This window comes from Triticum urartu, chromosome 4A (assembly GCF_056163025.1).
Source record: "Triticum urartu cultivar PI428250 chromosome 4A, HENAU_Tu73, whole genome shotgun sequence".
Classification (NCBI taxonomy): Eukaryota; Viridiplantae; Streptophyta; class Magnoliopsida; order Poales; family Poaceae; genus Triticum; species Triticum urartu.
In genome coordinates this window covers 614,294,595-614,321,651 of record NC_141876.1, presented here as the reverse complement: position 1 = coordinate 614,321,651, position 27,057 = coordinate 614,294,595, and the positions used below count along the sequence as shown (strand labels likewise).

Sequence of the window (27,057 nt, the reverse complement as noted above, 5' to 3'; positions counted from 1 at the left end):
TGAATATGAGATTAAGAGGAAAAATCATTTGCATATGTGAAACGTATACACCAAGTATATCCTTAGTCTTGCCTCTAAGACTAGCCCATGTATTGCATGATAATCCTGTTTTCCTGATCATGGGGCATTGCTAAAGTAACAAGGGTGCCAACAATAATGGGAGCAAATTGTTAGCAGAATAATGGGGCTGGACAGGCCCAACTAAATGATATACTATGAGGTCACATCGTCACCTTGTTTGAAGTATAATCATAACTGTGTTAATGTATATTCACCTTCCTAGACCATGAGAATGTTGAGCACCTTCACGTTGGATGTTTACTTTGAGGTTGTCAAACGTTACCCGTAATAGGGTGATTATAAGAGCAACTTTCGGGTACATCAGAAAAGTATGTTTAGGGATCGTTAGTTCAAGACTATGATTTGCTCCTCCGAGGATGGAGAGATACTTTCTAGGCCCTCTCAGTATTACAATATCCATCATCACCTAGCCAGAAACAGTGTGATATGATCATGGGGATATTGGAATGTGAAAACGAGAAAAGAGAACAAAACCTGCAACGAGGATAACTTAGTATTGTGATCAAGTTGTTTCTTAACATGGATACCGACAAAAGTCTCGCATCTAGTTTTGTCGGGTATCGTGAAGCAAAGCGAAATGTGTACGCAAGCAAAAGGTTCGCTCGATAAATATATTCGTGCATATGTAGGAGTCAATATGGGTGTCTATTAGTTATTGTTCGGAATGTGTTCCGGGTCATGTTTGCATATTACCGAACCTGTGGGGTTAGGAGCACGAGAGAATTGCACCAGAAACTTTTTAGAAATATCGGAAGTGTTTTGAAGAGCTTCTATAAGTCCTTCGGATGATGCCGAAGATGTTCCAACAATACCAGAAAAATAGCAGAGTACCCTAGTGAAGGAAATATGCCCTAGAGGCAATAATAAAGTTATTATTTATTTCCTTATATCATGATAAATGTTTATTATTCATGCTAGAATTGTATTAACCGGAAACATAATACTTGTATGAATACATAGACAAACAGAGTGTCACTAGTATGCCTCTACTTGACTAGCTCGTTGATCAAAGATGGTTAAGTTTCCTAACCATAGATATGAGTTGTCATTTGATTAACGGGATCACATCATTAGGAGAATGATGTGATTGACTTGAACCATTCCGTTAGCTTTGCACTTGATCGTTTAGTTTGTTGCTATTGCTTTCTTCATGACTTATACATGTTACTATGACTATGAGATTATGCAACTCCCGTTTACCGGAAGAACACTTTATGTGCCACCAAACGTCACAACGTAACTGGGTGATTATAAAAGTGCTCTACAGGTCTCTCCGAAGGTACTTGTTGGGTTGGCGTATTTCAAGATTAGGATTTGTCAATCTGATTGCCGGAGAGGTATCTCTGGGCCCACTCGGTAATGCACATCACTATAAGCCTTGCAAGCATTGCAACTAATGAGTTAGTTGCGGGGTGATGTATTACAGAACGAGTAAAGAGACTTGCCGGTAACGATACTGAACTAGGTATTGAGATACCGACGATCGAATCTCGGGCAAGTAACATACCGATGACAAAGGGAACAACGTATGTTGTTATGCGGTCTGACCGATAAAGATCTTCGTAGAATATGTAGGAGCCAATATGGGTATCCAGGTCCCGCTATTGGTTATTGACCAGAGAGGTGTCTCGGTCATGTCTACATAGTTCTCGAACCCGTAGGGTCTGCACGCTTAACGTTCGTTGACGATATAGTACTATATGAGTTATGTATGTTGGTGACCGAATGTTGTTCGGAGTCCGGGATGAGATCACGGACATGACGAGGAACTCCGGAATGGTCCGGAGATAACGTTTGATATATGGTACAATAGTGTTTGGTCACCGGAAGGGTTCCGGAATTCACCGGAAGGGGTTCCGGATGTTTCCCGAAATGTTTGGGTACGAGAACACTTTATTTGGGCCAAAGGGGAAAGCCCACAAGGTTATTGGAAAGCACAAAAGGAAGTTTTGCGGAGTCCAGGCGTCTGGGTCCAGACGCCGGGAACCCTGACGTCTGGCCCTGGAGTCCGAGAAGGACTCTTGCCTTTCGGGTGAAACCGACTTTGTGGAGGCTTTTACTCCAAGTTTCGACCCCAAGGCTCAACATATAAATAGAGGGGTAGGGCTAGCACCCAAGACAGATCAAGAAACACCAAGCCGTGTGCCGGCAACCCCGTCCCCTCTAGTTTATCCTCCGTCATAGTTTTCGTAGTGCTTAGGCGAAGCCCTGCGGAGATTGTTCTTCACCAACACCGTCACCACGCCGTCGTGCTGCCGGAACTCATCTACTACTTCGCCTCTCTTGCTGGATCGAGAAGGCGAGGACGTCACCGAGCCGAACGTGTGCAGAACTCGGAGGTGCCATGCTTTCGGTACTTGGATCGGTCAGATCGTTAAGACATATGACTACATCAACCGCGTTGCTATAATGCTTTCGCGAACGGTCTACGAGGGTACGTAGACAACACTCTCCCCTCTCGTTGCTAAGCATCACCATGACGATCCTGTGTGTGCGTAGGAATTTTTTTGAAATTACTACGTTCCCCAACACCTAGAAGGCATCACAAGGTCCACGAAAGTTCCAAAAGTTCTTGAAACATTTTGAAAAATTACATATGGCACTAGAGGGCTATTCTTTTGGGCCAGCCACATGGGACAGGCCCGATAGTGGGGCGCACTCCACATGCCTTGGGGGCCAAGGCAATGGTGGCAACCAGGGTTTGGTGGTCGCAACATCCCTAGTGTGTCGTCCCTAGGAAGGGCTCCCTCCTGAAGCCTTGCCTCCTCCACCACGTCTATAAATATAGAGGAGGGCTGCCCTTCAAATCCATCTCTAGATCTCCGGAATGGTCCGGAGATAAAGTTTGATATATGGGATAATAGTGTTTGGTCACCGGAAGGGTTCCGGATGTTTCCCGAAATGTTTGGGTACGAGAACACTTTATTTGGGCCAAAGGGGAAAGCCCACAAGGTTTTTGGAAAGCGCAAAAGGAAGTTTTGCGGAGTCCAGGGGCCACACGCCAGGGTCCCTGGCGTCTGGCCCTGGAGTCCGAGAAGGACTCTTGCCTTTCGGGTGAAACCGACTTTGTGGAGGCTTTTACTCCAAGTTTCGACCCCAAGGCTCAACATATAAATAGAGGGGTAGGGCTAGCACCCAAGACAGATCAAGAAACACCAAGCTGTGTGCCGGCAACCCCGTCCCCTCTAGTTTATCCTCCGTCATAGTTTTCATAGTGCTTAGGCGAAGCCCTGCGGAGATTGTTCTTCACCAACACCGTCACCACGCCGTCGTGCTGTCGGAACTCATCTACTACTTCGCCTCTCTTGCTGGATCGAGAAGGCGAGGACGTCACCGAGCCGAACGTGTGTAGAACTCGGAGGTGTCGTGCTTTCGGTACTTGGATCGGTCGGATCGTGAAGACATACGACTACATGAACCGCGTTGTTATAACGCTTTCATGAACGGTCTACGAGGGTATGTAGACAACACTCTCCCCTCTCGTTGCTATGCATCACCATGACGATCCTGTGTGTGTGTAGGAATTTTTTTGAAATTACTACGTTGCCCAACACCTAGAAGGCATCACAAGGTCCACGAAAGTTCCAAAAGTTTTTCAAACATTTTGAAAAATTACATATGGCAGTAGAGGGCTATTCTTTTGGGCCAGCCACATGGGACGGGCTCGATAGTGGGGCGCACTCCACATGCCTTCGGGGCCAAGGCAATGGTGGCAACCAGGGTTTGGTGGTCGCAACATCCCTAGTGTGTCGTCCCTAGGGAGGGCTCCCTCCTGAAGCCTTGCCTCCTCCACCGCGTCTATAAATATAGAGGAGGGCTGCCCTTCAAATCCATCTCTAGATCTCCGGAATGGTCCGGAGATAAAGTTTGATATATGGGATAATAGCGTTTGGTCACCGGAAGGGTTCCAGAATTCACCGGAAGGGGTTCCGGATGTTTCCCGAAATGTTTGGGTACGAGAACACTTTATTTGGGCCAAAGGGGAAAGCCCACAAGGTTTTTGGAAAGCGCAAAAGGAAGTTTTGTGGAGTCCAGGGGCCAGAGCCAGGGTCCCTGGCGTCTGGGTCCAGACGCCGGGAACCCTGGCGTTTGGCGCTGGAATCCGAGAAGGACTCTTGCCTTTCGAGTGAAACCGACTTTGTGGAGGCTTTTACTCCAAGTTTCGACCCCAAGGCTCAACATATAAATAGAGGGGTAGGGTTAGCACCCAAGACAGATCAAGAAACACCAAGCCGTGTGCCGGCAACCCCGTCCCCTCTAGTTTATCCTCCGTCATAGTTTTTGTAGTGCTTAGGCAAAGCCCTGCGGAGATTGTTCTTCACCAACACCGTCACCACGCCGTCGTGCTGCCGAAAGTCATCTACTACTTCGCCTCTCTTGCTTAATCGAGAAGGCGAGGACGTCACCGAGCCGAACGTGTGCAGAACTCGGAGGTGCCGTGCTTTCGGTACTTCGATCGGTCGGATCGTGAAGACATATGACTACATCAACCGTGTTGTTATAACGCTTTCGCGAACGGTCTACGAGGGTACGTAGACAACACTCTCCCCTCTGGTTGCTATGCATCACCATGACGATCCTGTGTGTGCGTAGGAATTTTTTTGAAATTACTACGTTCCCCAACACCTAGAAGGCATCACAAGGTCCACGAAAGTTCCAAAAGTTCTTGAAACATTTTGAAAAATTACATATGGCACTAGAGGGCTATTCTTTTGGGCCAGCCACATGGGACGGGCCAGATTGTGGGGCGCACTCCACATGCCTTCGGGGCCAAGGCAATGGTGGCAACCATGGTTTGGTGGTCGCAACATCCCTAGTGTGTCGTCCCTAGGGAGGGCTCCCTCCTGAAGCCTTGCCTCCTCCACCGCGTCTATAAATATAGAGGAGGGCTGCCCTTCAAATCCATCTCTAGATTTCTGGAATGGTCCGGAGATAAAGTTTGATATATGGGATTATAGTGTTTGGTCACCGGAAGGGTTCCAGAATTCACCGGAAGGGGTTCGAGATGTTTCCCGAAATGTTTGGGTACGAGAACACTTTATTTGGGCCAAAGGGGAAAGCCCACAAGGTTTTTCGAAAGCGCAAAAGGAAGTTTTGCGGCGTCCAGGGGCCAAAGCCAGGGTCCCTGGCGTCTGGGTCCAGACGCCGGGAACCCTGGCTTCTAGCCCTGGAGTCCGAGAAGGACTCTTGCCTTTCGGGTGAAACCGACTTTGTGGAGGCTTTTACTCCAAGTTTCGACCCCAAGGCTTAACATATAAATAGAGGGGTAGGGCTAGCACCCAAGACAGATCAAGAAACACCAAGCCGTGTGCCGGCAACCCCGTCCCCTCTAGTTTATCCTCCGTCATAGTTTTCGTAGTGCTTAGGCGAAGCCCTGCGGAGATTGTTCTTCACCAACACCGTCACCACGCCGTCGTGCTGCCGGAACTCATCTACTACTTCGCCTCTCTTGCTGGATCGGGAAGGCGAGGACGTCACCGAGCCGAACGTGTGCAGAACTCGGAGGTGCCGTGCTTTCGGTACTTGGATCGGTCGGATCGTGAAGACATATGACTACATCAACCACGTTGTTATAACGCTTTCGCGAACGGTCTACGAGGGTACGTAGACAACACTCTCCCCTCTCGTTGCTATGCATCACCATGACGATCCTGTGTGTGCGTAGGAAATTTTTTGAAATTACTACGTTCCCCAACACCTAGAAGGCATCACAAGGTCCACGAAAGTTCCAAAAGTTCTTGAAACATTTTGAAAAATTACATATGGCACTAGAGGGCTATTCTTTTGGGCCAGCCACATGGGACAGGACCGATAGTGGGGCGCACTCCACATGCCTTGGGGGCCAAGGCAATGGTGGCAACCAGGGTTTGGTGGTCGCAACATCCCTAGTGTGTCGTCCCTAGGGAGGGCTCCCTCCTGAAGCCTTGCCTCCTCCACCACGTCTATAAATATAGAGGAGGGCTGCCCTTCAAATCCATCTCTAGATCTCCGGAATGGTCCGGAGATAAAGTTTGATATATGGGATAATAGTGTTTGGTCACCGGAAGGGTTCCGGATGTTTCCCGAAATGTCTGGGTACGAGAACACTTTATTTGGGCCAAAGGGGAAAGCCCACAAGGTTTTTGGAAAGCGCAAAAGGAAGTTTTGCGGAGTCCAGGGGCCAGACGCCAGGGTCCCTGGCGTCTGGGGCCAGACGCCGGGAACCCTGGCGTCTGGCCCTGGAGTCCGAGAAGGACTCTTGCCTTTCGGGTGAAACCGACTTTGTGGAGGCTTTTACTCCAAGTTTCGACCCCAAGGCTCAACATATAAATAGAGGGGTAGGGCTAGCACCCAAGACAGATCAAGAAACACCAAGCCGTGTGCCGGCAACCCCGTCCCCTCTAGTTTATCCTCCGTCATAGTTTTCGTAGTGCTTAGGCGAAGCCCTGCGGAGATTGTTCTTCACCAACACCGTCACCACGCCGTCGTGCTGCCGGAACTCATCTACTACTTCGCCTCTCTTGCTGGATCAAGAAGGCGAGGACGTCACCGAGCCGAACGTGTGCAGAACTCGGAGGTGCCGTGCTTTCGGTACTTGGATCGGTCGGATCGTGAAGACATACGACTACATCAACCGCGTTGTTATAACGCTTTCTCGAACGGTCTACGAGGGTACGTAGACAACACTCTCCCCTCTCGTTGCTATGCATCACCATGACGATACTGTGTGTGCGTAGGAAATTTTTTGAAATTACTACGTTCCCCAACACCTAGAAGGCATCACAAGGTCCACAAAAGTTCCAAAAGTTCTTGAAACATTTTGAAAAAGTACATATGGCACTAGAGGGCTATTCTTTTGGGCCAGCCACATGGGACGGGCCCGATAGTGGGGCGCATTCCACATGCCTTCGGGGCCAAGGCAATGGTGGCAACCAGGGTTTGGTGGTCACAACATCCCTAGTGTGTCGTCCCTAGGGAGGGCTCCCTCCTGAAGCCTTGCCTCCTCCACCGCGTCTATAAATATAGAGGAGTGCTGCCCTACAAATCCATCTCTAGATCTCCGGAATGGTCCGGAGATAAAGTTTGATATATGGGATAATAGTGTTTGGTCACCGGAAGGGTTCCGGAATTCACCGGAAGGGGTTCCGGATGTCTCCCGAAATGTTTGGGTACGAGAACACTTTATTTGGGCCAAAGGGGAAAGCCCACAAGGTTTTTGGAAAGCGTAAAAGGAAGTTTTGCGGAGTCCAGGGGCCAGACGCCAGTGTCCCTGGCGTCTGGGTCCAGACGCCAGGAACCCTGGCGTCTGGCCCTGGAGTCCGAGAAGGACTCTTGCCTTTCGGGTGAAACCGACTTTGTGGAGGCTTTTACTCCAAGTTTCGACCCCAAGGCTCAACATATAAATAGAGGGGTAGGGCTAGCACCCAAGACAGATCAAGAAACACCAAGCCGTGTGCCGGCAACCCCGTCCCCTCTAGTTTATCCTCCATCATAGTTTTCGTAGTGCTTAGGCGAAGCCCTGCGGAGATTGTTCTTCACCAACACCGTCACCACGCCGTCGTGCTGCCGGAACTCATCTACTACTTCGCCTCTCTTGCTGGATCGAGAAGGCGAGGACGTCACCGAGCCGAACGTGTGCAGAACTCGGAGGTGTCGTGCTTTCGGTACTTGGATCGGTCGGATCGTGAAGACATACGACTACATGAACCGCGTTGTTATAACGCTTTCGCGAACGGTCTACGAGGGTACGTAGACAACACTCTCCCCTCTCGTTGCTATGCATCACCATGACGATCCTGTGTGTGCGTAGTAATTTTTTTGAAATTACTACGTTCCCCAACACCTTGAAGGCATCACAAGGTCCACAAAAGTTCCAAAAGTTCTTGAAACATTTTGAAAAAATACATATGGCACTAGAGGGCTATTCTTTTGGGCCAGCCACATGGGACGGGCCCGATAGTGGGGCGCACTCCACATGCCTTCGGGGCCAAGGCAATGGTGGCAACCAGGGTTTGGTGGTCGCAACATCCCTAGTGTGTCGTCCCTAGGGAGGGCTCCCTCCTGAAGCCTTGCCTCCTCCACCGCGTCTATAAATATAGAGGAGGGCTGCCCTTCAAATCCATCTCTAGATCTCCGGAATGGTCCGGAGATAAAGTTTGATATATGGGATAATAGTGTTTGGTCACCGGAAGGGTTCCGGAATTCACCGGAAGGGGTTCCGGATGTTTCCCGAAATGTTTGGGTACGAGAACACTTTATTTGGGCCAAAGGGGAAAGCCCACAAGGTTTTTGGAAAGCGCAAAAGGAAGTTTTGCGGAGTTCAGGGGCCAGACGCCAGGGTCCCTGGCGTCTGGGTCCAGACGCCGGGAACCCTGGCGTCTGGCCCTGGAGTCCGAGAAGGACTCTTGCCTTTCGAGTGAAACCGACTTTGTGGAGGCTTTTACTCCAAGTTTCGACCCCAAGGCTCAACATATAAATAGAGGGGTAGGGCTAGCACCCAAGACAGATCAAGAAACACCAAGCCGTGTGCCGGCAACCCTGTCCCCTCTAGTTTATCCTCCGTCATAGTTTTCGTAGTGCTTAGGCGAAGCCCTGCGGAGATTGTTCTTCACCAACACCGTCACCATGCCGTCGTGCTGCCGGAACTCATCTACTACTTCGCCTCTCTTGCTGAATCGAGAAGGCGAGGACGTCACCGAGCTGAACGTTTGCAGAACTCGGAGGTGTCGTGCTTTCGGTACTTAGATCGGTCGGATCGTGAAGACATACGACTACATCAACCGCGTTGTTATAACGCTTTCACGAACGGTCTACGAGGGTACGTAGACAACACTCTCCCCTCTTGTTGCTATGCATCACCATGACGATCCTGTGTGTGCGTAGGAATTTTTTTGAAATTACTACGTTCCCCAACACCTAGAAGGCATCACAAGGTCCACGAAAGTTCCCAAAATTCTTGAAACATTTTGAAAAATTACATATGGCACTAGAGGGCTATTCTTTTGGGCCAGCCACATGGGACGGGCCCGATTGTGGGGCGCACTCCACATGCCTTCGGGGCCAAGGCAATGGTGGCAACCAGGGTTTGGTAGTCTGTCGTCCCTAGGGAGGGCTCCCTCCTGAATCCTTGCCTCCTCCACCCCCCCCCCCCTCCTCTGCACTTCTCAACCATCGCCACACGAATGTTCCAATACCCAGTCTCCGGTAGTTCTTCGTCCTGGACGGCGAAGCCCTGATGAATCTCTAACTCCATTTGCGTGGATACTAGCTAAGGGGCCGTTCTTTCGATCCTAGACCGGGAGAAATTCTCGTGGTTGGGAGGTATAACCTAACTGCGGAATCGGCATGTCATTGTCAATGTTTTCTTCTCCGTTGCATTTGATGGTGAGATTGATCTAATCCTTCTTCATACTGATCCTGGACATGTACGTACGTACGTGGTAGAATCCCCGGCCCATCCATGGCGTACTCACCGGGAAATAGCCGCCACCTTTCCTCTTATACCCCTCAAAAGAAAAAAGCTACCTTTCCTCTCTCTCAAAAAAAAAAAAAGCAGCTAGCTTTCGGGCACGGTCTTGACGGGCGAAAGTGTGCACTCGTCTATGAACGAAATGTCACGGTCTCTTCGTTTCAATTGCCTAGATAAATATTCCTGTGTCTCCACAGTCCACTTGCTAGTACATTTGTTTGCTATTTGCTCTGCCCAAGCGCAAGCCGGCTCTGTCATAGGAAATACACGCTCAACTAAGTGCAACGTTGAAGGAAAACCACCATGGAGCAGGCGAGGGCGACCAAGATGCGGAGGAAGGAAGACGAAGAACAAGAGGTTGGTGGGATCGAACGAGTCCCGGAGGAATGCCTGGTGAAGGCCATCTCCATGACCTCCCCCGCCGACGCCTGCCGCGCCGCTGCGGTGTCCGCCGCTTTCCGTTCGGCGGCGGACTCGGACGCCGTGTGGGAGCGGTTCCTGCCGCCGGATTGCGACGCCGTCCTGGAGCGGGCCGTGCACCTCGTGGATTCCAACTCACAGAAGGAGCTCTTCATGGACCTCAGCGAGGAGCACGTCCTGCTCGACGATGGCAAGAGGGTGAGTGGGTGCTAGATTTAATTTTCTGACCACAAAAAGGTTGTCGATTTACTCAATTTGTTTCTCTGATGAACTGGCTTCTAATTAACGATATGCCGGTTAATACTACTCCACTATATACTGTATGTGTTCAGAGTTTTGGGCTCCAGCGATCGAGTGGCGCAAAATGCTACATGTTGTCTGTGAGCGAGATGGGAATCGCTTGGGTTACAGCACATCTTTACTGGAGACAGAGGTTGGACCCAGATTCAAGGTACTGTAATGAATTCTCCTCTACTACCTCTCACATCTCGGAAATTGCTTGATTCATACTCTGTTTCTTTCTATAATGTCTATTAATTCTTTCAAAAGTGAGCACCTTTGACCAAGTTCATAGAAAAAGAATCCAGCACAAAAACGTATGGATGTATACAATACTAAATAGATAAAATACAAAAATATACAGTAGTTATGAAGGTTGATATTTTCTTTCTATGAGGTCTATTGTTAATTCTTTCAAAAGTATCTTTGACCAAGTTCATAGAAAAACAAATCCAACACAAAAACTTATCGACGTCTACAATACTAAATAGGTAAAAAAATAAAAAAAATAGTTATGAATGTTGGTAATTTCTTCAAAAAATGTTTGACTTTTTGAAATAATAATACCTCGTACGAAAAGGAAGCCGAGTGAGTACAAGGTTGCGTTGTGTTCCTTGAATTAAATTTGCTTGACAATCAAGCTAGGTTCTCCAAGGTGGCAGAGCTGGTGTCCGTGTGCTGGTTCATAATCTCTGGCCACATGAGCACCAAGGAGCTCTCGCCGGGCACCCACTACGCCGCCTACCTCATCTTCAAGCTCACCCGCGACGCCTCTGGCCTAGCCTCTCGTCGCCAGAAATCGTTTGTCAAGGTAGGCGGGCAGCTGGTTGGGAGCACTTGCACCGCGTCTCTCCATCTCTGCAACCATGCTTCTTGCGCTAGCGATGGTGGCGAGTCATCATCATCATCGTCGGCAATCAACCACACCGCAACACAAGCGCATGAGCACAAGGAGGAGGATGAAGGAGGCATCGTTGTTAGGTACCCACAAGAACGGACTGACGGCTGGTTGGAGTTCGAGATAGGCGACTTCCACACAGGTGATGACTTTTTTCATTTTATTAAGAGAGAAAAAAAAGGTTACTTCCTCCGATCTATTTTAATTAACATTGGTCTAGTATAAAATTATACTAACTTTGTACTAAACACGCGTCAATTAACTTGGTTCGGAGGGAGTAGTACTACTTTTTCGGCCAACGCATTGAGTTGATGTACGCAGCTGACAACTAATAAATAGGTGATGAAGCCACGGCTGTAGAAGACGTTAGCATGGAGCTGCAGGAGCTCGAGGAGCTACACTGGAAGAACGGGCTCATCGTCGAAAGAATCGAGATAAGGCCTAAGAATTGATTAATATGGTAATTATATCCCCATACCATACATACCAGGTATACCAGGGATTGGAGATTTGGAGTTGAGTATCAGGAAATTTATGTCCCGCTTTGGATGATAAGCAGTAATAATAGGATATAGTAAATGTTTGATTTCGAATGTGTCCTGCTCATGAAATATTGGATGTATATTCAAAGACTAGGCCCTTCGGACACTGTTCTACCGGCCGCGCCACTTGAGCCGGCCCAGCAGCAATAGCTCGTATTTTATTTTATTTTTATTTTTTGGAGAAAATAGCTCGTGTTTTAGTATCTATTTCACTTTTACCTTCTTTTGTTAAGGCACTTTAAAATGATTAGTGTTAACTAAAATAATTTGCAGATAGTTCATAACATGATAATGTATCTTGCAAAACAAAACATGACGATGTAGTCTTAAACAATATTTTAAAAAGTTCAGCGTGTGTTTTAAAAAAAGTTCAACGTGAATTTAAAAAAATATGAACATTATAGTTAAAATATTCAGCATCGAAAAACCATGTATATGAAAATTATATTTGGAACAATTCATGTATTTATGCCAAAATATACACATCATAAAATAGGAAACATTGAAAAGAAAGAAATGAGAAAGAAGGAAAAAAGAAAATAATACAAGCCTGCAGAATGAAGGGTTCCCAAGAAAATCATGAAAGGCCACGCCAAAAAAATGACTCAAAATACTTGCGAGTAGAAACTATCAGTAGCAGGTGCTACTGGCCTAGCTTACGTCAGCACGCCCTATGGTGATGCTCCCGTAGTGCTCTCACTAGAGCGACCGATAGCAATTGCTGGATTTGTTTGCTTGCTTCGCAAAAATCCTACACTTACGATATCCAATAAGGATTGTTTCTTATGAACCCCACCAACCCCCCTCCCCATACCCGCACCTATTTCCGCTCGTGGACCCATCCTCTTACCTAATCTCCAACCATAATTTGACAATTAAGGGCCATTTCTTTTGGGCGCCTTAAAAATAAGTTGTCTCTCCCCGGCTTAAAATATAAGCCGCTCCTCAAGTTTGTTGAGACCTTTAAATTATCCATCTCATAACTAGTTTAGAAGCCCTAATAAATAAGAGAGACGGCTTTTGGAACAAGTTGGGGAGGATGCGGCTTATTTTTTAAGGTGCTGAAGAAACTGGCCCTAAGTTCTTGACAGTAATGCTACAAGGATTGTAGCATAGCTGGTTTGCTCTCGGAGAAATAAGATTTACAAATATGGTTGATTTTACTCTCCATACAAGGCATCAATAAATGAGCGTACCCAATAAGATACTATCAACACAACTGTAGCAAATCTTCTCTATAGTGTTCCCTGTCGTGCCCCCGCCCCCCTCTCCCCGTTTTAAGTTTTCCTCCCACCACTGATTTTTTCGCTGATTTTCCTTGAAAAGCGCCTCAACTACCCCACCATATTGACTTACATAACAAAATTATGTTTCCTTTGATAAGCCAATAAATACTTACCAAGCAAATCTTACTTTTTTTAGACATCACATTGATATGCGCATGTAAATTACGGTACTAGAATCTGAATACCTATACCTCGTTGCAATCGCACGCCAGTTATCTGGTACTGTAAAAAAATGTAGCAAATTGTACAAATTTGATTCTCAAATATTGCAATGTGCAATCTCCATATCACCGGACAATCCATGGATGATAAATTGGCAATGCATTTACAAACTTGTACATCTCATATAGCAACAATGACTTGGTGAGAAGACAACACAACAGTCCTTCCCTCTAAAGTGGACTTGATTGTTTTTGTTTTTGTTTTGTTTCTTTTTTATTTTGAAAAATGTTAACAAGACCTTGTCCAGCAACTTCCGTATCATAGGCATAACATCAGCTGTCATGGTCTTCCTTTGATTTCTAACAAACATGGCACAATCTGGGGGAAATTGAAAAGGGAGAGAGGTGCAGAAGCAACAAAAACACTATATAGGAAGAGTAGCACAAATTCAGCAGCCTGCATAGCATAGCAATTGATGGCTATGGGATCATGACAAGAAAAGTGTTGATTTACACGTTGTCAGGTTTGTGCTCTATATGTGGCGTTGAGGATGAAAGTATCTTCCATGCCCTTGTGACCTGTCCTAAGGCGCGCGCTTTTCCGTTTCGCCATGGGGAAGCATGGAATATTCCAGGAGAGGGGTTTTTCATATTTATGGGCCCGGACTGGCTTCAGTGTTATACATTGGTATTGCACTTCACAAACCAATTATTTTGAAAACTGATTGCTCTTTTGTTGCATCTTTCTTGCAAGAGGAACCATTGACAGGTCTCCTTTTATGGATCTTAAAAAGGAGGCTTTGAGCGTTTCAAAGTTTATTAAGGATCTTAAGATCATGAAGATTGATAGGCAGGCTAGGTAGCAGGTATGATGGTGTGCTACAGAACTTCATCATCGCCTCTGATTCGAAGCAGATCATCCGTGATTTTTGACAAAGCTATCAAGGGAGAATGCAAGGGCAATTATTAGTGAGATGAATTATAGAGCTATTTCTTTTAACTGTAATTTTACTTTCGAAGGTAGATGATATATTGGCCAAGTACGCACATTGTTTGGATCAGAGAAGGCATGTTTGGTTGTCTGTACCTCATGATCCATTTAGTATCCCACTACTTGTGGAATTTGAGCAATAAAACTTGGTTAAACCCATAAAGAAACATGAACTTGCATGAGGCTCGAATAAAAGAAAAAGCAATTCTCGTGTTGAGAATTAAGCGGGCCTGGCTATTCGAGCCCAACTTATTGCAGATTTTCCTTTTATCCACATGGCGGGAGGCTTTTCTTTTCTTTTCTTTTCCTTTTCTTCCTCGGCGAACCCAATCCAAACTCCACTCCACTCTTTCTCTTCTATCCGTCCGCCTCCGCCATGGCCACCGCCGCCTCCGCCTCCGCCTTCCTCTTCCACGCCCCGCCGCGCGGCCACCACCACCACCACAAGCCCAAGCCCGCCTCCAGGCCCACCACCACCCTCTGCTCCGCCGCGCCCTCCTCCACGCCGTCCCTCGCCGACCAGCTGGAGCCGCTCTCGCGCACGCTGCTCACGGACAAGCCCACCCCCGCCGCCGACCGCGCGCAGCGCCCCACCCCGGAGCCCACCTGGGTCAACCCCTCCAGGCCGCGCCCCACCGTGCTGTCCCTCCGCCGCCAGCGCCGCCGCCCGGCCGCCTCCCACCCCTCCTCGGCGCCGCTCCAGCCGCTGCTCCGCGACCTGCGCGCGCTCCCGGAGGACGCCGACCTGGCGCCCACCCTCAGCGCCTTCTTCCCGCTCCCGGGCTCCGCGCCCACCTCCTCCGACGCGCTGCTCCTCCTCAACTACCTCCACCCGTCCTGGCGCAAGACGCTCTCCCTCCTCGCCTACCTCCGCGCGCTCCCCGCCGACGCCGGCTTCGCCGTCGACACCATCCTCTTCAACGTCGCCCTCAAGTCGCTCCGCGCCGCGCGCCGCTGGGACGAGGCGGAGCGGCTGGCGCTCGACATGCTCGACTCCGGCGTCCCGCTCGACAACATCACCTACTCCACCCTCATCACCGCCGCCCGCCGCTGCCGCCAGTTCGCCAAGGCCGTCGAGTGGTTCGAGCGCATGTACTCGCCCGGCAGCGCCGTGCTCCCCGACGAGGTCACCTACTCCGCCGTCCTCGACGTCTACGCGCAGCTCCGCATGAAGGAGGAGGTGCTGGCGCTCTTCGACCGCGCCCGCGGCAGCGGCTGGAAGCCCGACCACGTCGCCTTCGCCGTGCTCGCCAAGATGTTCGGCGAGGCCGGCGACTACGACGGCATCCAGTTCGTCTTCAAGGAGATGCGGGAGGTCGGCATCAAGCCCAACATCTTCGTCTACAACGCGCTGCTCGAGGCGCTCGGCAAGACCGGCAAGCCCGGGCTCGCCCGCAACCTGTTCGAGGAAATGACCGCCGAGGGCGTCGAGCCCAACGCGCGCACGCTCACCGCCGTGGCCAAGATCTACGGCCGGGCGCGCTGGGGACGCGACGCGCTCCAGCTCTGGGACCAGATGCGCGAGAGGAAGATCCCCGCCGACAGCATCCTCTGCAACACGCTGCTCAGCATGTGCGCCGACGTGGGGCTCGTGGCCGAGGCCGAGCAGCTCTTCGAGGAGATGAAGGACCCGGACCTCACCGACGTCCCCCAGCCGGACAAGTGGAGCTACACGGCCATGATCAACATCTACGGGAGCATCAAGGACGCCGACCGCGCGCTCCAGCTGTTTGTGGAAATGCTCCAGAGCGGCATAGAGGCCAACATCATGAGCTACACCATCGTGATCCAATGCCTCGGCAAGGCGAACAGGATACGGGACGCCGTGGAGGTGCTCGAGGCGGGGCTGGAGAGGGGCCTCAAGCCCGACGACCGGCTATGCGGGTGCCTGCTCTCCGTCGTCGCACTAAGCAGCGGCGAGGAGACGGAGCTGGTGCTCGGCTGCCTTGAGAAGTTCAATGGAAACCTGGTCAAGCTGATCAGGATGCTCGGGGACGACCAGGTGGGCACCGACGAGCTCAAGGAGCAGCTGAGGGCCGTGCTGAACGCCGCGGAGACCGAGGTGCGCCGGCCCTACTGCAACTGCCTTATCGACATATGCCAGAACCATGGCCTCCCCGCCCGGAGGCCGAGGGAGCTCTTCCGGCTCGCACAGTGCTACGGCCTCTACTCCAAGCTCCACATCAGGAAAGACGACGAGTGGCTGCTAGACCTGCGGTCCCTCTCAGTCGGCGCTGCCAAGACGGCGTTCGACGACTGGATGGCGGCCCTCTCAGAGCGCGCCGCGCAGGGCCAGACCCTACCACAGTCCTTCAACGTGTTCACCGGGTCCAGCACCCACAAGTTCGCGCAGGGGCTGGCGAGCGCCTTCGCCGCCCACCTCGAGGAGGCGGCGGCACCGTTCCGTCCCAGCGAGTCCCAGGTCGGCAGCTTCGTCAGCTCCAGGGATGAGCTAGTGCAGTGGCTGCAGACGAGCAGTTCATCGTCTCCGGTCGTGGGATGATTGATGGCTGAACATTGCCACTATGGGTTTTGATGCTGAATGCTCCCAGTCCCAAATGGAGAGGGGAGGTGGACTGAACTGGGCGTGTTGTCTAGTAGACTCATCCTCCAGTCAGTGCAGTGCATGCATTAGTTATTAGGAAGTCAAGTATGATCTCTGATCTCTTCTTAAGGGGTATGCAATGTAGTTCCTCCATACAGAGATACTGTCCAGAAACGATTGATCCGGTTCGTCGTACTTAGTTATGTAGGGTAATATGATTCTGTATGAAAATTTTGAAAAGCAACTTCTCAAATACTAGTACTTACAATTTCACCTTTGTGCAGTTCCTGGCATTGTATGTATTACCTCTGTCCCAGAAAGCTTGTCTTAGATTTGTGTTGATTTGATGACTGCCTCAAAAAAAAAAAAAGAGGGAGAGAGCTTAAGCTTGTGTTGATTTGGTAGTTGATATCTGTCATCAGTCGTAATACCATACAGTAGGCGATCTGTTAATTTCTACTAATATAGGAAAAAATAAATGCAGGTCCTGTAGAACTAGTCTAGAGACTGAAAGCAGACTGTGTTTGCCTGCTCCAGTATCTGTTAACAGTCACCTGGTCTGTTGGCCCTTGGAAAGATTTATGGTGCTGCTGCTACTGCTGCCATGCAGGCTGATAGAATGGAAATGGAAGAGGAGCACTGGTCAGTTGTTGAAGGTGATGATTTTTCCACTATTTTTCCTCATGGTAGACATAAAAAGGTTTGTATGATGTTAGGAAAAACATGAGGTGTCTAGTCCCGTGGCTGCAGACGGCTGCAGACGGGCGTCTCGTCGTCGCGGGATGACGACTGAATATAAGCTGCAATGCGTCTGTTGAATGCTCCCAGACCCAAGGTGAGTGAACTGGGTGGGTTAATACTACTACCTAGTGGGCTCACTTGTCAGATTTTGAAATGACACTTGTCAGACACTATCTCACTTGTGTGCACTCCAGGCATTGTATGTATATCTTGCTGATTGGATGTTGTGCTGTCAAGTTTCTTATTGGACTATCGCCGGAAAAGAAAAAGGAAAAGTGTGAGCGGCTTGTGTTTGTTATATCTGCCAGTTGTTGTGGGAAATTTGTGGGCTCTCTAAAAGTAGAGACTGCCCTCTTCAGCCTTGGATATACATACGTATGTTTTTGTAGGGATGCTTCAGTTTCTGTTAGTAGCACTTAGCTGGTGTGTGTGTGTGTTGCCCTCTTCAGCCTTGGATTTGGGAGCTGTGACACTCTGTGATGCAGGAAGTGGCTTGAAATGAACATTCCCCAGTATGATTCACCACCACCACCACCACCACCAGGACGACGACGACGATTCCTTGCTGATCGCGGAAGAGGAGCACCGATTAATCGCTCAAGGTGATGTAGTGATATGCTGCTGAAGAGGAACACAGGCTGTGTTTGCTTGCCAACCTGCTTCAGTACCTGTTTTGTTAGGGTTGCTTCAGCATCTGTTGGCACCGAGAGCTGGTGTGTTGGCCTCTTCAGCCTTTGATTCTGGGAGCACGATCGCGGGACCATTGGTGGCGGTTTTGATGCAGGATGCTCCCAGTCCCGTGGACAGGGGGAGATGATTGAACCGGGTGGGTTATAATGGTTAGTAGGCTGACCATTCAGTCAGTGCATGGTTCAAACTGCACTGGCACTGTAGTTTCTAGGAAGAGAAGTATGATCTCTGATCCCTTCATAAGGCTACTTATGTGGTTCTTCCATGCAGGGTTACTGGCTGGAAAAGGCGATCGGTTTCGTCGCGGCGATGGCTTTGTATGCAGTTTTGAAATGCCGCTTGTTGACTACTCCCTCTGTGAAGAAACATAAACGCTCTTATATTTCTTTACAGAGCGAGTACACTGTATATCTTGGTGGTTCGATGTGAGTTAGTAAGGTTTCTTCTTGGTCTATCTCCATGTCCAAAAGAAGAAGAAAAAAGAGGGAGAGTTTCTTGTTGGAGGCTTGTGTTGATTTGGTCACTGTATTTGTCAACGTTGATAGCAAACAGTAGGGGCATTGACATTGCTAGTTATGGGAAACTTGTGGGTTCTGTAAAACTAGGGCTGAAAGAAAGCAGATTATGGATCGGTGATTAAGTGCTGAAGGTGAGGATCTTTTCTTGTCTTCTCCAGGGGAAACAACAGCAAAAGGAAGAAAAAACAAGCCAAGCAAATCTCTCTTGTATGGGCCTGGCCTCCGCAGCCTCGCTACTCACAAATGGGCTGGGCCTAGCTCGGTCCGAGTCGCGCGAGTCCACCACAAGTCGCTTCTTCCTCCCACCGGCCACCACAGCCCACACAGACGCGGCAGAGAGAGAGATCGGAGGGGGATCGCCGGGCAGAGATCGGCCGGAGAGGGAGGAGGAAGATGATACTCGCCGTGCTCTTCGCCAACTCCGAGGGAAACATCCTCATCGAGAGGTACGTGCCCTCCCTCCCTCCCTCCCTCATAACCACCCCGAGATCTCGCGCTCGCGAGCCGCGAGATCCGCCGCCTGACGAATCGAATCTCATCTCATCTCATCTCATCTCATCTCATCTCATCTCATCTCATCCCCACGGGGAATCTATCTGTCTTATCTATCTGCAGGTTCCATGGCGTCCCGGCGGAGGAGCGGCTGCACTGGCGCTCCTTCCTCGTCAAGCTCGGCGCCGAGAACCTCAAGGGGGCCAAGTCCGAGGAGCTCCTCGTCGCCTCCCACAAGTACGCACTCCACTCCACTCCACTCCCATGCAAAATCGATGGGGAATTTTCCAATGGGCACTTCATTTCGTTGCTACTAGTACACACAAATGCTCCACACCAAACCCAACTGCATTCTCATGTCAATTTAGGACTACACTAAGTAGCCAGCATTATGAGCATCACTGCACACATTTCTCTAGAATTCCAAGTAGATCACAGACATTCTTCTGTTTTTTTACATAGGTTCACTGTGTTCAGGAATCAGGAGTAACCAGAGTAGCTACCCAGAATGAGGTACTTACCAGAGATACATCCCATTGAAACGGCAGAATGAGATACTTAACGCCTATCTTCATCAGAGCAGTCCACCGGGAAGGTCAGACCCAAGTGACCCTGAGTAGTTAGTTCTCCACGACGATAATCCAGCACTAGTAGACGGCCCAGCTCGGCATGGACTGAGAATTGTCCATCAGTACCTTCCATTACTGAGCCACCGCGTTGATCTTGTTCCAGGCAGTGACGGAGCAAGGCCGAGCGGGCCGTGGGCCGCCCAGCCCATGCTATTTTCTGTAGTGTATACTTCGTTTTGGGCCATGAAACACAATCCCAATAATTATTTTCTACAGTCGGCCCTCCCAACTTTCTGGGCCAAGCTCCGCCACTGGTTTCAGGGACATCGAATGCTTACCTATTTGCGGTCCTGGCAGAAAAACTCATTATGTAAATTCCAAAACACACCATAGTCCAGCTGCATAAAAAGAATTGCAAGCATGGGCTCGTTTCGTTTCAGGCACCAATCAATCAGTTCAGAGATAGATACAGGTGCTAGTCCACCATTACAGACATTCTTGATTTGCTATTGGCATTACTAGCTTTTTAGGGGCCATGATTTGTATTATTAGCTGTTGATAGCCCAGTAAACTGCAAGAATTCTTAATTAAAATTAACATTTAAGCATCCATACAGTTAACCATATGCTAGAGAATTTGAGCTGCTACAGCATATATGCATCTTGAAGTCCCAGTCCAATGGGTGCCATGATTTCAATCTGAACCAAGCATGTGCAGTTTTAACTCCTCATCCATAAATATCTGATGTGGTGACACTCTCCCAGGTCGGTCTCCATTGTGTATACCATGATCGGGGACATCTGCCTGTACATTGTCGGCAAGGATGAATATGATGAGCTTGCTCGTGAGTGTCATTGAGTTTCAGAAGACATTGCTCTTGTTAAGCGTATCATGTTCCAAAACCTTCATTATCTCACCTCACTTTTGCCTTATGCTTGGCACTACTAATACACTGGCTGTACATTTGTAGTGTCGGAGGTGATCTTCGCTGTTACGTCGGCGGTGAAGGATGTGTGTGCGAAACCACCCACCGAGCGCCTCTTCCTGGACAAGTACGGGAGGATCTGCCTGTGCCTGGACGAGATCGTTTGGCAGGTAAGCTTCGATCTAAGTTGTCTTGCCGTGTGCTAGCAGTTAAACATGCCTTCACCAATCGCCGGGGAGCGACTTGTTTGGTACTCCCAGTAATGGAATACAAAGTGGTTAACCTATCGCTGTCGGAGCGATAACAGTATCTGTCCATTGTGAATCCTTTCTTTGAGCTGCTGTTGATGTGGTGCTCTGTTGTTGTGGATTATGCATGCAGGGGTTGCTGGAGAACACGGAGAAGGACAGGGTTCGGAGGCTGATCAGGCTCAAGCCCCCTGTGGAGCCATGATTTTTCCAGTTGAGGAATGGATCCTTCCTGTGTATGTATCGCTTTGCTAGAGCCTGGGTGGTGCTCACAAACACTTGGCACTTGTGTGATTCTTTTGTCCATGGATGTACTGTGTACAACAAGTTGATGGGAATGTGATTTGGTATATGCTTTAAGTTTCATTTCATGGCATGTGGTTCGTATGTAACCCAGTAAAAATTCAAGTTCATTGCCCCTGCTCATGCACAGCCAAAAGCTGTTTGGATGGAAAAAAAACTTTATATATACTACCATATACCAGTAGTATACACCCGCAAAAAATATACAAGTAGTAGTATACAGTTGAATAAACTGCAACCTTTATCATTATTTTTTTGTTTGGAGTCGGAAAAGAAAGGAAAGTAGTAGTAAGAAAACCCAAAAAATGCCACCAACTGGCAGGTGGGACCCACCCACCGCCGAAGCACGGAACCCACGTCCACAGAGCTCTCTCTCGCTGCGCTCCAGAAGGCGCTTCCTTTCTTCCACGTCTCAACAGGAGGGGGCACGTGTCATGGAGCCAAGCTCCCACCCGTCCATCCCATTCCCATGGATGCATGCATGCGCCGAGCGGCACAGCATCATCCCGTCGCATCCTCAAGCTTCTTCTGTAGCCACCTCGGTTCTCACTCATCCATCTTCCGGCGAGCTTGGTAGCAGGCAGGCCGAGAGAGAGCTAGCCGAGAGAGAGAGAGAGAGAGAGATCGAAGAAGAGACCTGCCGGCCGGCCGGAGACGATGGATCTGGTGAACGGCGTGCTCAACTGGGCGGCGATGCCCGCCATGGTCACCACCCTCCTGCTCTTCTACCCGCCCTACTACCTCTTCAAGCTCTGCTACTCCTTCCTCTCCTACCTCTTCCCCGACGACCTCAAGCGCAAGGTCGTCCTCATCACCGGCGCCTCCTCCGGCATCGGCGAGGTCACTACCCACTCCTTTCCCTTCTCTGCTTCTTCTTGCTTGTTACAGAATCGTCAGATGCTTTCAGTCCAACTTTCCTCTGCTTCTTATGCTACTCTGCTCTTCTACTTGTCATAGTGTACTGAATATACTCCACACATGAACATATTAACTCCAAACAAACTTGGGATCTTCTCTTCTCCATGCAGCAACTGGCCTACCAGTACGCCACCAAGGGGGCATGCCTCGCCCTGGTCGCCAGGAGGGAGTGGAGCCTCCGGCAAGTCGCCGACCGCGCCTTCGAGCTCGGCGCGCCGGATGTCATCATTCTCCCCGGCGACGTCGCAGACCCCGACGACTGCAACAGATTCGTTCAGGCTGCGGTCGACCACTTCGGCCGATGTAAGTCAGCCACTCTCCGTTACAACTCACCTGGTTTAACATATTTCTTCCACAAGCAGTCATTCATTTGGGAGTAAGATACTAACTACGTAGTTGACATTTACACTTGCGTTGTGTTGATTAATTGCAGTGGACCATCTTGTGTGCAACGCTGGCATTGCAAGCGTAGGCGCTTTTCAGGAGATTCCCGATGTCACTAACTACAGCTCTCAGCTTGTAAGTGACATGCATGATTCATTGTGCCTTGATTCAGCGACGTTGTCGTAACATAGACTCCCATGAGCGTCAAAGTAACATTTTGTTTCCAGGATGTGAACTTCTGGGGCGCAGTTCAGTCCACTTTTGCTGCTCTACCTCATCTTAAAAGGACCCGAGGGAGGATCGTGGTCACCGCCTCCGCAACCGGATGGAACCCCGTTCCGTGCATGGTTTTCTATAATGTATACTCCCTCCGTTCGTAAATATAAGTTTTTATAGAGATTCCACCCAGTGACTACGTAGTACTACCTAACTTGGTTTATTTCATCATTTAAGTGAAGGAATCGGTTATGATGAATCGAGTCATTGGTACTACTACTACTACTACTACTCATGTTTGTTTCTGTTTTAGGCTGCCAATGCCGCACTGATTAACTTCTTCGAGACGCTGCTGTCGGAGCTTGGCAGTGAAGTTGGCATCACGATAGTGACGCCCGGGTGGATCGAGTCCGAGATGTCCAAAGGAAAGTTTCTGAAGGAGGACGGCGGCGTGGAGGTTGATCAAGAATATCGAGATGTGAGGACACTTGCTACCGCTCACACTTTTCTACGTTTAAGCTAAATTTCTGTTACAGCAATCAAACAGTTTTAACATAGAAATCAATTGATTGTGATCATCTGCCATCTGGAATTATGGGCACAAGAAGATATGGAAAATAGTTACCAAATTAATTTGCCACGTAATACTTGCACCAAGTAAGTTCAGTGACATCTTACTTATATACTATTATCTGACCATGTGGGCATGTGGCCCTTGCTTATTTTCTAGGCTCAAATCGGCCTCTTCCCAGTGGAGTACGCCAAGAACTGCGCGAGGGCCATGGTGCAGGCAGCTCGCCAAGGCGACCGCTACCTCACCGTGCCGTCCTGGTTCGGAACAATGTACCTGTGGAGGGTGTTTGCGCCGGAGGTCGTCGAGTTCTGCTACCGCCTCCTGTACATGCACGGCCATGGTGGCGGCGACCAGACCGATGCGCCGAGCAAGACGATGGCCCAGGGTGGCGGGAAGCAGATGCTGTACCCCTCCTCGCTGAGCTCTTCAGACGTCAAGAACGACTAGAAACTTACTATAGTTCGCATCCTTTGATCGACGTGGATCCTAGTGTGCATGCGGCTCGTTTGTTCTCTAATAATGGAGCTTTAGGTGTGGATGCTACTGTTGGTTAGCTAGTTTGTAAAAAAAACCCGAATAATTAAGCTGTGTTCTGGGTTTGCGATATTAGTGCTTGTAATATTAGTTCTGTGTTTGAGAGTGCGTGTGGATCTTCTCGTTGGTGTCTTCGGAATAATGCTTTGCACTACTTCCCATTACTCCTTGGGACTTCTTATGTCAACTTGTTAATTGTCCGTGGGTTGCCTGCAATGTGGGCAATGTGGCCGCTAGGCTCGCCTCGTGTTGGTTGCCCTCGGCGTCTGTCGCCCTCCGACCGTCCCCGAGGAAGACGTTTGCATACTAGACTAGATACCACTACCTCCGTCCTGGTATATCGGTTCCCTTTCGCATTTAATGTTAAATTTCAATCATAGATTTAACTAATAAAATGTTAATGGATGTTAGATTCATCTTTGAACATAATTTTTAATGACATGAATTAATATTTTGTTAGTTAAATTCAATGTCAAAACTGAACACAAAATACGACTAGATCAATAAACCAGGACGAGGTGATAGTAAACCCGGGCAAACGTCGCGCCAGGCCGGGTTTCGGGCTGGGCTTGTAAAAGCCCGACCTTCATTTCTCAAGCCCGACTCCGACCTGAAGCCCGAAATACTCCTTATTTTCAAGCCCGAAAGCCTTGCCCGAATGCTATTTTTTTAGTATGCACATGTATAAGCCCGACCCGAAGCCCGAAAGCCTGGCCCAAAATACAGAAAAATAGAAGCCTGAGTCCGGCCTGAAATCAAGCCCGAAGCCCGAAAGCCCGGCCTGAATGTTATTTTTTAGTATGCGCACGTGTAAGCCCGAAAACCCGGCCCGAATACAGAAAAATAGAAGCCCGAGCCGGCCCGAACTATCTTTCAGGCTGCAAAACAAAGCCCGAGCCCGGCTCGAATGTCAAGCCTGGGCCGAGTTTTTCGGGCCGGGCTGCCCATGCCCGGGTTTAGGTGATAGACTGATAGTTGACTAGTTCCTGAAACCGTGACCCCACGTCAGTGCTCCAGACCTACTTGTTGTAAGCCGGTTTGCTTCAGAGTTCACAGTTCACATAACGGATTTCTGAATTTTGGTACATGACCCAAGACACACTCCTGCTGCACTATCACTATTATATGCATGCTCTGAATTTTGGTGCACAAAATGATCACATGGGTAGTCAATAAACTTGAGCATTAGCCACTGTACTTCCCATATATACATATATAATATATCAATAAGCGATACATTTCTTTGCGCTTTGCGCCAGAGGTTTTGACTTCACATGGATTGATGGAGCTATTTTTGGAGATAATTGCTAGTTCAAACTGCAATGTGCAACCTTTTTCTTTTCTGATGTTGATAAATGACAAGCTTAGAATTCCAGTTATATATACGAGTATATCAAAATTTAGGACCCCATTTTCCATTTCGTCCTGGACCCCAAATTTCTAAAGACGGCCCAGTTCATAATAATACTTGTCCCAATTATATCATAAAGATCGTAGTATAAATCACATACACACCAACCTGACAAAACTGAAAAGACAACAGTAAAACCATTCACAGAAAATCAAGTAACATGGGGCAGGATTTAATTTTATAGAGTTACCTATAACCTACCATGCTAGGATATGTGCTCTCGCAGAGTCGCATGGTGACCCTGACCCTGCGAGCCCGCTGTTCGGAGGTCCTCTGTCACCATGCAATCAGAATGAGATGGAAATTCAGTTGGATTTTTGAAGAACAAGATTCACTAAGTTTTAAGAGAAGTGCATGTTTCAACCCCGAACTCACGCCCTAGTATAATTTACAACCCTGAATTTCAATACCGGTCAGAACACAACCCTCAACTCTCAAATCCGTTTAAATTACCCCCTTGCATGGGTTCTAACTGGTTTTGACTTAGTCAAGCGGTTTTGACCAAGTTGACTGCTGACTGTGTGCACACTGTTCATAAAAACATTGTGTGTAAATCTGAAAATTCATTAAAAATTTACATCTTTGAAAATAAAAAACATAGGAAATCCAAAAAAATAAACTGGTGTACACTGTTCAGAGATAGAGTGTCCATGTTGAGATGGTTGAGCCGCCCTCCACTCTTTTGATTAGACCAACATATAGTTCCTTTCTCCCGGCAATGTTGCTTTCCAGGTAGTCGAAGCTCAAGCTAGGGCAATAGCGTTTAAGGAAGTCAGTGTGCGGATAATATTTCCCTCGCAAGGCTCTTGCACATAATGACTCTCAGGTTTTAGGCGCCGGCCATGTTTGCCAAGCATTGCAAGATTGAACGTGCATATCTCGAACTCACATTATTTATAGTACTATAAGACCTAGAGTTAGTAGTTTTCTTTTGACGAGAAAATGAAAATTCCATTAAACTTCAAGCACAACAATGTCACTGGCTAACAGTTTTACAATGCAATTGGGGGCAGAGGCCTCCCAGAAGGAGTCATCAGACCCATAATGAACGCCCAGCTTGGCAAGCTTGGGCTACAAAGTTACAAGTGCGTCGGCTGAAAGAAAAAGCATATGAATCAAAGTTTAGAATGTATAGGCTTCTAGCTTCCTTCACCAACACATCAATGGTTGCCTTGTCATATTCGTTGCTCTTCAAAGCTTGTATAAGGGTTGAGGCATAAGACTCGAAGATGATTCGATTGCCCCCAATCCTGGTCACCCCATCAATGGCAGCAAGGCAGGCTACAGATTCAGATTGCAAAGCACATTTCAGGTTCACAGACTTGCCCGCACCAGTAGCGATAAAAATTCGCCAGCTTGATCACGGACCACATAGCCCCAACCCCCTGCACATGTATTTTCATCAAAGGCACCGTCAAAGTTAACCTTCACATGATGCACTGGGGGCTTGCTCCATCTGTGAATGTCGGGTGGCTTAGGAGGCTTGTTTAGTTTTCGCAAGCCCAGGGATTCAACCAGCAACTTCTCCACCCGGTGACAAACCGCTTGAGGCTTTGGAGCCGCCTCACCAGCATTGACCTTGTTGCGAACATTCCACCATTCCCATATAAAGGTCACGGACTTCAGTTGCGTGTCTTCATCATACCTCCACAACTCTTGAAGCATGGAGTGGGCTGAATTGCAGAGCATGAGCTTTTCTCGAGTCTCTCCCAAAGCCAAAATGTTCCAGCATTCTTTAGCTTTCTTGCACTTCAGGAAGGTGTGCCCTCCATCTTCATTTAACGAGTATTTTACAAAAAACTACCACAATTCGTGGAGCCGTGCCTACAAACTACCATTTTATAAATTTGTGCCGAAACCTATCATTTTCTCACTAATCCTTG

General features: G+C 48.7%; 4 protein-coding genes across 4 annotated transcripts; all 4 read left to right on the top strand.

Moving 5' to 3' along the window:
• The first annotated feature begins 9,725 nt into the window (after positions 1-9,725).
• LOC125554446 (putative F-box protein PP2-B12) lies at positions 9,726-11,834 on the top strand. The gene is made up of 4 exons (XM_048718003.2): positions 9,726-10,147; positions 10,282-10,400; positions 10,874-11,268; positions 11,466-11,834. The coding sequence occupies exons 1-4, from the start codon at positions 9,833-9,835 to the stop codon at positions 11,576-11,578; spliced, it is 942 nt and encodes a 313-aa protein (XP_048573960.2). The 5' UTR covers positions 9,726-9,832; the 3' UTR covers positions 11,579-11,834.
• Positions 11,835-14,418: 2,584 nt separating this feature from the next.
• Positions 14,419-16,924, top strand: LOC147977369 (pentatricopeptide (PPR) repeat-containing protein). Its single transcript, XM_087519306.1, has one exon. It carries the CDS (start codon positions 14,483-14,485, stop codon positions 16,607-16,609), a length of 2,127 nt encoding a protein of 708 aa, XP_087375432.1. The 5' UTR covers positions 14,419-14,482; the 3' UTR covers positions 16,610-16,924.
• Positions 16,925-18,893: 1,969 nt separating this feature from the next.
• On the top strand, positions 18,894-21,200 carry LOC147977368 (SNARE-like superfamily protein). The gene is made up of 5 exons (XM_087519308.1): positions 18,894-19,046; positions 19,216-19,329; positions 20,426-20,505; positions 20,632-20,756; positions 20,968-21,200. Exons 1-5 carry the CDS (start codon positions 18,994-18,996, stop codon positions 21,037-21,039), a joined length of 444 nt encoding a protein of 147 aa, XP_087375434.1. The 5' UTR covers positions 18,894-18,993; the 3' UTR covers positions 21,040-21,200.
• Positions 21,201-21,603: 403 nt separating this feature from the next.
• Positions 21,604-23,838, top strand: LOC125555013 (11-beta-hydroxysteroid dehydrogenase A). The gene is made up of 6 exons (XM_087519307.1): positions 21,604-21,977; positions 22,166-22,358; positions 22,489-22,574; positions 22,667-22,798; positions 22,969-23,133; positions 23,386-23,838. The coding sequence occupies exons 1-6, from the start codon at positions 21,795-21,797 to the stop codon at positions 23,674-23,676; spliced, it is 1,050 nt and encodes a 349-aa protein (XP_087375433.1). The 5' UTR covers positions 21,604-21,794; the 3' UTR covers positions 23,677-23,838.
• Positions 23,839-27,057: the final 3,219 nt, after the last annotated feature.